The sequence below is a fragment of the Xyrauchen texanus genome, chromosome 12, assembly GCF_025860055.1.
Source record: "Xyrauchen texanus isolate HMW12.3.18 chromosome 12, RBS_HiC_50CHRs, whole genome shotgun sequence".
Classification (NCBI taxonomy): Eukaryota; Metazoa; Chordata; class Actinopteri; order Cypriniformes; family Catostomidae; genus Xyrauchen; species Xyrauchen texanus.
Genome location: NC_068287.1, coordinates 27,291,184 through 27,300,431, shown reverse-complemented (window position 1 = coordinate 27,300,431; position 9,248 = coordinate 27,291,184). Strand labels below are relative to the sequence as shown.

The 9,248-nt window shown below is 32.8% G+C and overlaps 1 protein-coding gene across 5 annotated transcripts in view; it reads right to left on the bottom strand.

Moving 5' to 3' along the window:
• Positions 1–648: 648 nt before the first annotated feature.
• LOC127652934 (uncharacterized) overlaps positions 649–9,248 on the bottom strand; it is a 31,473-nt gene continuing 22,873 nt past the window's right edge. For 3 of the 5 annotated variants that reach the window (XM_052139395.1, XM_052139393.1, XM_052139394.1), the window contains exons 2-13: positions 8,631–8,734; positions 8,097–8,168; positions 6,567–6,638; positions 6,200–6,313; positions 5,939–6,095; positions 5,304–5,327; positions 4,894–4,944; positions 4,600–4,650; positions 3,289–3,330; positions 2,000–2,053; positions 1,780–1,862; positions 649–1,272 (exon numbers count right to left, since the gene is read on the bottom strand). In XM_052139395.1, the coding sequence (XP_051995355.1) occupies positions 1,783–1,862; positions 2,000–2,053; positions 3,289–3,330; positions 4,600–4,650; positions 4,894–4,944; positions 5,304–5,327; positions 5,939–6,095; positions 6,200–6,313; positions 6,567–6,638; positions 8,097–8,168; positions 8,631–8,669 (756 nt within the window). In that variant the 5' untranslated portion in view covers positions 8,670–8,734 and the 3' untranslated portion in view covers positions 649–1,272; positions 1,780–1,782. Of the gene's footprint in view, positions 1,273–1,779; positions 1,863–1,999; positions 2,054–3,288; positions 3,331–4,599; positions 4,651–4,893; positions 4,945–5,303; positions 5,328–5,938; positions 6,096–6,199; positions 6,314–6,566; positions 6,639–8,096; positions 8,169–8,630; positions 8,767–9,248 lie in introns of all 5 variants that reach the window. The other 2 variants (XM_052139396.1, XM_052139397.1) reach the window with 2 other exon arrangements.

Genomic DNA, 9,248 nt, shown 5'->3' with positions numbered 1-9,248 from the left:
TGCTGCCTTTATCTGCAATTTGGACCTTTTACTTGCATTGTTTCGACCTACAGAGCTTATATTCTTCTAAAAAATTATTTGTGTTCAGCAGAAGAAAGTCATACGCATCTATGATGGCATAAAGGTCAGTAAATTATGAGAATTTAAATTTTTGGTTGAACTATTAGGCATCATATACTGTAAATTATATTGTAGCAGGTGGGAGGGCAGGGCCGGGTCGTGATTCTACACACCTGGTCCCTTATCAGGCTAATTAAGCCTCCGAGAGGGATAAAGGCCTTTAACGGACATGTCCGTCGTGTGTGTTTGTGTCTTTTGTTGAAGTTAAGCATTAAAATATTATTTACATTGCCAATCCGGTTCTCGCCTCCTCCTTTCCATTGAACTACGTTACAGATATATTGTGGTATGCATCACATAACGGTTTAATTAAAGGTAACGTCAAAGCTCCACTGTTTTTACTTTAAAGGATGCCATTATATGATCCTTTTTTTATATTTTGAGATGTTTCTAGCACGTGGCAATGCAGTCTTGCAAAGCATTTATAATACTGTAGAAAACAAAAAACTAGGCTATATTTTGGAAATGAAAAAGACTTTGATGTCATCCTTTTTGTAAAAAAAAGTTATATGTATAATTAGACTTGTTTATTGTGCATTTGCAGCAATACAGTAGAATATAACAATACAATATAAATTATTTTAACGTACAAAAAAATGGCTGCTTAAAAAGACAGTATGTAAAGTAGTAGTAAATGTTTAACTGTAATCAGCATTTTTGCTGTAAGTACTTTCTTTTCCCCTTTTTACTTTAAAGAGAAATACTCTGGCATAGCCAACCAGAAATAAACAGTTCTTCACCAAAGTGCCAAAAGGCACAAATGTTAAAATGTAACCATATGTTTAACAGCAGGCCCATTATGGTACACACCGGATCAACAGTCCATTAACAGATGAAGCATAAGACAAGTGTTTTATTCATACACAAGGCAAATTCATGACACAACATAGCTATGTGGGCACATTCAGGACAACCATAGTTTCAAAATGGAAAATTACACCAGTTTTGTGAATTTGTGTGTTCATGTTAAGAAGCCGCATTGGTGTGGTTGATATTGTCAATCACAGATTCAAAGGTAACACTATGTCATGCACAGATCTTATGTTGTAGCATGTAGAATGTAGAATCTTCACACTTCACAGGACCTCACATTCAATGCGCAAGGGCAGATAGTGACTGTGATCCACTGCAAGTTAGACATATTCAGGAACTCTATGATTAGAAACAATAAAAATTAAACAAATAACAAAATGTATCATATATATATATATATATATATATATATATATATATATATATATATATATATATATATATATATATATATTATACACATAAAAAAAAGAATATATAATGGAAATGTATGTTTATACAGAAACTGTAAGACTCAAAAGTTTATGGTAAAGATTTGGCATATTTGAAAAGAATCTAATGATACTCAAAAGAGCCTCATGCAAAGGGAAAATACTTTGCTTTAAATTTACAAAAATCACACGTTTGTTTATCTGGTGGGGGCTTTTCATTGACGTTTATTGTTTTTCAGCTAATATTATTTTTTTCCCCCTAACCATAAATCTAACCCTCACACAAAATGTTTTGATTTTCAATGAGACATTATTTAGTTTGTTTAGCAAGTAATTTTCCTCATGAGAACATTTGGTCCCATAATGTAAAAAAACATGATCCACACAATCCACATTAATGCTCAGACATCATTACCAGTCATTTGTTGTTCTTGTACAGAAACCACACACAAAAGAGTAGAAGGACATTCAGTAGCAGAGAGACACCAAGGACCCAACCTTTTGTTGGGAAACACAAAAGAACAAACAAAAAGCATAATATGTTGATTTACTGTGGCATTTGTAGGTGATAGGAGAGAGAAAAGAATGGCAGACAAAAGTTATTGGTCAGACAGACCAAGAGCTCTTAGACTTACTCAACGTTTTCTGCATCGGCATTTCTGCATCTGTGTTTTTTTCTACTTTGGGATCTATAAAAAGAGGGACATACAAAACAACATACAGAAACAAATCACTTTTGGACTTATGACACTTATGACTTTGACTTATGATGAAATTTGTACATTTGATTTTACTGTGCAAAGCTTATAGGACAGGGAAAAGTCAGACATTTCTATATACAGTATATACTGTATATTATAATAAAAGAATGTGTATGTCAATGCATACTATATTATATATGAGTAATTAGTAAATTTTGTGAAACGATCAAACTAATCATTAGAAACAATACACACTCTGTAGCGACTTTATTAGGTACACACTATTTAAGGCGAATATCTAATCAACTAATTATTTAACATTTATTCAATAAATAAGCATACATGGTAAAACGGTTATGAGTCTGTTCAAACTTGAAAATAGGGAGGAAAACTGATTTTGTCCATGGAATGATTGTTAGTGTTAGTGTCTCAGAAACTGCTGATCTACTGGAATTTTCAAGCACATTAATCTCTAGAGCAATAATTCTCAATCAGGAGGCCAGAGCCCACTAGAGGGCCTCGGCAAACTTCCAAGGGTGCCTTAAGATGGTTTAAATTATTTAATATAAGTTATATTAAAACAATATAAATAAAATGCACAATCCACTAAAAATTAAGTTGTTAATTTCATTACCATACACCCAGAATAAATGCATACAGTCCCTGATTTCAGTGGATGGATTTGTTTTCTTACACAGTCCTGCTTAATTTTGGTCCTGATACTGCAACATCATATTTTATTCATTTTTTTCCCCATTGAGCAAACTTTAAAGACATTAAACTGTATGCGATGCATAAGAGAATCTCCGAACACAAAATACATGTTTCACTCCTGGCAGCTAACAGGACAAAGAGGCTCACCAATAGAGGATCTGAAGACTCTTTCTTAGCACACATTAATACCACTTGAGCAATTTCGTGACCCCTTAAAATCATTGTGTAATACCACAGCCTTTTAGAGCCATAGAGTGGTGGGTGTATATATATATAAATATATATATATATATATATATATATATATATATATATATATATATATATATATATATATATATATATAACAGAGCTGTTTCCATTTGATTCTCTCTCCTCAACGTTTCTGAAAAAAATCTACAAAATGTAGCATACTGACATAACATAATTGCTGAAGTTATCCTGAAGCAATTATCCTACTCATCATCACTAATGAAGCAGCTCTCATAAGTGGTAAACGTGGTGCTTACTGGTTGTATGACTGGTTGTTTCTGAGGGAGTGGTTGACAAATCTATAAAAAAGTTAAATAGTTAAATAATGTCATTATAGATGGTTGAAGATTGTGTATATATATATATATTTAGAGCATTTATTTGCAGAATATGGCAACTGGCTAAAATAACAAAACAAATGCAGTGTTATCAGACCTCAAATAATGCAAAATGAAAACAAGTTCATATTCATTTTTAAACAACGCAATCCTAATGTTTTAACTTAGGAACGGTTCAGAAATCAATATTTGGTGGAATAACCCTGATTTTCAATTACAGCTTTCATGCATCTTAGCATACCAGTCTTTCAAATTGCTGTTGGGTGAATTTATGCCACTCCTGGTGCAAAAAATCAAGCAGCTCAGTTTTGTTTGATGGCTTGTGGCCATCCATCTTCCTCTTGATCACATTCCAGAGGTTTTCAGTGGGGTTCAGGTCTCGAGATTGGGCTTGCCATGACTGGGTCTTGATCCAGTGGTCCACCAGCCACACCTTAATTGACCTTTTGTGTGGCATGGAGCATTGCCCTGCTGGAGAAACCAATACTCAGAGTTGGGGAACATTATCAGAGCAGAAGGAAGCAAGTTTTCTTTCAGGATAACCTTGTGTGTGGCTTAATTCGTGGCTTAATTCATACAGCCTTGCTGAAGCACCCCCAGATCATAACTGATCCTCAACCAAATTTCACAGTGTGTGTAAGACACTGTGGTTTGAAGGTCTCTCCAGGTCTCTGTCTTACCATTTGACAACCAGGTGTAGGATCGGTGATGATCTGGGGGTGCTTCAGCAAGGCTGGAAATGAGCAGATTCGTCTTTGTAAACCTGAACCCCACTGAAAACCTCTGGAATGTGATCAAGAGGAAGATGGATGGCCACAAGCCATCAAACAAAACTGAGCTGCTTGATTTTTTGCACCAGGAGTGGCATAAAGTCACCCAACAGCAATGTGAAAGACTGGTAGAGAGCATGCTAAGACGCATGAAAGCTGTGATTGAAAATCAGGTTATTCCACCAAATATTGATTTCTGAACTCTTCCTAAGTTAAAACATTAGTATTGTGTTGTTATTTCTTTGTATTATTTGAGGTCTGAAAATAAAGCATATTTTTGTAATTTTGACCAGTTGTCATTTATAGAATGAAACAAAAATGTAAATTTTACTGAAACACATTTTAAACAAATCAAGGTAAATACTACTATAACAGGATATAGTAGTAATGCAACTTTACACATTTGCAGCATATAAGTTTAGAATTGCAGAATTATATATAAGCTATCAAAGCAACTTACATTCATTTACAGTGATGGTTTGGTTGATTCTTGGTGTTGAACTTGTTGTCCCTTTATGATTTATTAGGTTAATATTGTTAGTTTCATTCAACAAATCGTAAAAGTTGTTTAGTAGTTATCTTGTTGCTGTACATTTCTAGTAGTTAGAAATGTCATGAAACTTTGATTCATATAATTTGGTTAATATTAATATTTGATCTCTTAAGCTTAAAGTTTGTTAATGACAGTGGAACTGTCTGCTATAATCTCTATGATTGAATACGAAATAAATGTTAAAATACTGAATTTGCTTACATTTAGAAGCAGTAGAGTTTGGGGGGGCATCTGATGTTAAAGGTGTTGTGCCTAAAAGGAAAAATACAGTTAGTTTCAATTAACAACTTTATAGTGGGTGTTGACTTGTCAACAAAATATGACATTAAACAATCAAAGTCTATATTCTGTGTATACAGAATCACACATATATTATGTCTGTGCTAGATCACACCGAGATGATGTAACTTATAATATTGTGTAATAATTTATAATATAATACCACACAAAGAAAAAAGAGAATCACTTACTCTTTTTTTTTTAAATACAAACTTTCACTTTTCCCTAATATTATCTTCAATTTCATATAAAATATTTACAACAAATAAAGAAGACTAGACAGAGAAAAATATACTTTGTGGATGCAAGTGAGATAAAGTAAAATTACTTACTCTCTTTTGATGGACATTTTAGATCTATTGAATGGAAAGAATAAAATAGAGAAAGTCCATGAGTTCCATGAGTTTGGCAGTAGCGTAATAAAATAATATGTGCCTGCTGAAATCTGCATTTATTGCAATTAGCTCCACAGATTTCCGCAGAATCTGAATGCTCATAATTCCTAAAATTCTACATTAGACCCCATGCATGTTTATTTATAAAAATTTTAGGCTAAGCAAATTATTTCAACTGACAATGGAGTATTCTCATCTCCGTTTAACACATTTTACTATATTTAACCAGACAATGGACATTAACCAAATGTAACCAGACCCCAATCAATGCAGCAACAGTGAAATATGCAAACAAGATTTCTCTTCATTCATTGCTGCACACTCTTCAGCTGTCACAGAAACACTAACAGACATACATATGAAATAATATTTTAAATTAATTTTAAATGTTACTACATTACTATACATAAGAATATAAAATGTAATGCATTAATAATTTTATGACAAAAAGCAATTAGATTACAGTAACTAATTAATTTGTACTCCCAACATTGTTTGGCAATACCACAGGTAAATGAAGCTTGAGGGAGAAGTAAGAGAAAAAGGGTAGATAAAAGGTTAAAAGTCCATACCTAGTAATGATTCATTGCAAGATTTATTGAACTTTTCCCCAAAGGTGGTTTTGTTCACATAATTTATTTTGTAGCCACCTGTACAGGTGTGATTGGCACAAAACTCTCCAGTACATTCACTGGAATTACATTCAATATTATAACTTTCTGCAATTATCTATAGAAAGGAAAATTAGAACAGTCAGTTAGAACTGAATCTATTTGAGTTTGAGAGCATAAATCAAAAATATAAATAAATACACTACAAGCAAGTATACTAACATGATTTAGCATCATTTGAAAAGTTTTTACTACACTGAATTTGTCCCAATTATCCTTGTTTTTATTCCAAGAAGAACATAGTGTATTAAACACAGAAAGATGTGTAAGCCGTTCCTGAAAAAACAGTCAAACACACAGGACACACTTAAAAAAAGGTAAATATGACAATCAAAACATAATTATTATTCATTACTATAATTATAAAACTGCTTTGAAGTAATGTGTTTTACAAATAAAAATGACTTCAATACTAAAACACAAAAAATTGGCTACAAAATTCTGACCAGTATAATAAAAATTATTATATAAAAGCAATCATCGGTAATCATTTAGTAATCAAGTATTCATCGTTGTCGTTTATTCTCACCTCTGTAAGATTTGTTTCAGATGGCGAGAACACTTTAAATTCAAACAAATGGTCTTCCATCAACTCATCATACTACAAGAATTCAAAGAAGATATGATTTACATTACATATGTTTGTGTATATAACATGCACAAAGACAAAATCTTATTTCTTCAATTCAGTAAATGAATGATGTCCAATAATTAACACCATTGAAAGGTTGTTAGCATGATGACAAAAATACACAGCTGTTAGATGCACGTAACAGTCCTTGTCCACAGGAGCAAGATATTTGATTTTTGACATGAATGAAAATGAGGCTGTGAGGGACAGATTTATAGTCTTTTCTATGCACAATATAAAGCTGTATAAAACTCATAACATCTCATTTTCTACATGCTTTCTGGAGTTTTGCATCTACTGACATTTTTTGGAAAGATTTTTTCTTTCTTTCAATGTTTCTTCAATTGAAGGTTCCAAAACACTTTAAACAACTGCACATAGACTCTAAGTCTATCCCTCACAGGCCATGTCACAAATATTCTGTCATAAATATTAAGATGGCACTACTGTGAATAAGGTCCATGAAAGTAGTGTATTACAAGACTTAAAGGTGCTATATGTAAGATTGAGAACAAGCGTTTGAAATGGACACTGCAGTCCAAATTCAAAATATTGGAGACTTATGCAGGTTGCCAGAATTAAGCTGTTAATCTCTTGGAAACTTCAAAGTAGAATATACTGGCTGTAGCATTGTTATCAGTACCACTCTTACTGTAAATGTTAGTTTGGAGCCATGTAAATAAATAAATAGATAAATAAATAAAAATATTTGCTGTAGCATTGCAAGAATTTGCAAGAACAAATCTAAAAATAAGAAGATACAAATTTGCCATTTTATTCATTAACCAATTAGCAATCTTGACACCTGTAATCTCATTATACACTGTACCGTTTTTTCCATAGCCGAATTTCAAACATTATGAGTAAATATGCAACTAAAATGGACAGACATCATGGAAGTTCTTGAAAAGGAAATCTATCAACAATGGTTATGTGTGACAGTGGAATAGAGGTGTGCCATGGGATTTGTTTAATTGTAAAAAGTGTGCCATGGCAGAAAAAATGGGTTGTACAGTGGTTTAATATGTTTTTGCATCGTTCCGATGATGAAACATTGAAAAAAAAAACATTTCCAAGACAGTTCAGTAGACAAAAAACTCCAGACAACATGAGTTATGGAAAATTAGATGTGATCTATGAGCTTGACATCGTTATAGTGAATGTTATTGAAGAGACAGTAAGTCTTCAGTCTGTCAGAGCTACAGCTTATATCTCACAGATCTATTCTCAGAAAACACTTGTTGATCTCATTCCCCTTAGTTGGAAAAAAAAACACAAGGCTTCCTCATTGTTGTGCATTAAAAGAGAAACTTTCATAAGTAATAAAGTGATATATGTAAGATGAAAGGCAACATCTGCAGAATGAACAGCAACAAGCTACTTTTCATTTGGCATGAAAACGTCAAAAACAATCAAATATAAACTTACCAAGTGTACTTCAATATCTTGAGGCATGCAGCCAGATTGACCATGGTGCACATGTGTCATGAATGAAACTGCCTGTTAAAGAATGACCAGGAATCAATTAGCTATCAACAGTCTTAATGATCTGAAATAACTTGTCTTAAAATCTTGAAACACTGTGACCACTAAATGCTTCTCAGCCCTCCACCTCTTCTCTTAAAGCTGATGTGTGTGATTTCTGCGACACTTACATCAACATAAGGAAATGTGAAAAAAGAACCCCAACTTCCCTCATCTACCATTAATTGTACAAACAGATAGTCTCACACAAAAAAGAGCCACATTGTTACACTTTTGGGTGAAATCAACCTACAAATTTCTTACTTACATTTAACCCAGCATAGATGGGATCCGAAAAATTATTTTAACAATGAAAAACTATACATCAGCTTTAATACAATTATGGCTACATTCAACATGCAAGAAATAATAATGTTCTGATGGGCTAAATGTTCCTAGATAACCACTTACATATTAGCAAAAACACATAGAACTTACCGTTAACAAATTAATTAACGTCCAGGTTTTCCCACTCATTACTTTGCCTTGTTAAACATTGGAGTTCAGCCCCATATGACACAATATTTTGGTGGAGTTGCTGGCTACATAACAAGGGGAACAGTGAAGTAATAGGCTGTGAGACAGAGAAAGTGGTAAAGGAATTTAAGTTCAGATATAGAAGAGTAGATATGCAAAGTGGGAAATCATTGTAAAAAAATTATAGTGCTCAATTATTAATAGTTTGAAATGTTCATTTAAAATCTTCAGTCGATTCTATAATGGGCTAATGAATATTGAGTTTCAGTTAAGTGCACCAATCTATTACATGATGCTACCTAATGGATCTGGGACAAATTCAGCACACTGAGATGCAAAAATATCTCTTACGGTAACACAAAAAGAAAGGGCATGTATATAAAATATACATTATTTTGAGACAAAAGACGTATTTGTCATTTTCATGGTTATTTGGTGATAAAATCAAACGTTTTTCAATAACTGTTCAATAAGTGAAAGAAATGCATATTGGGTATAAAAAAAAAAGAATCTCTCCTGTTGCAGAGGCTAAAGGCCCCTATCAAACACATTGTTTTATTAAATCGGGCAAATAGATAT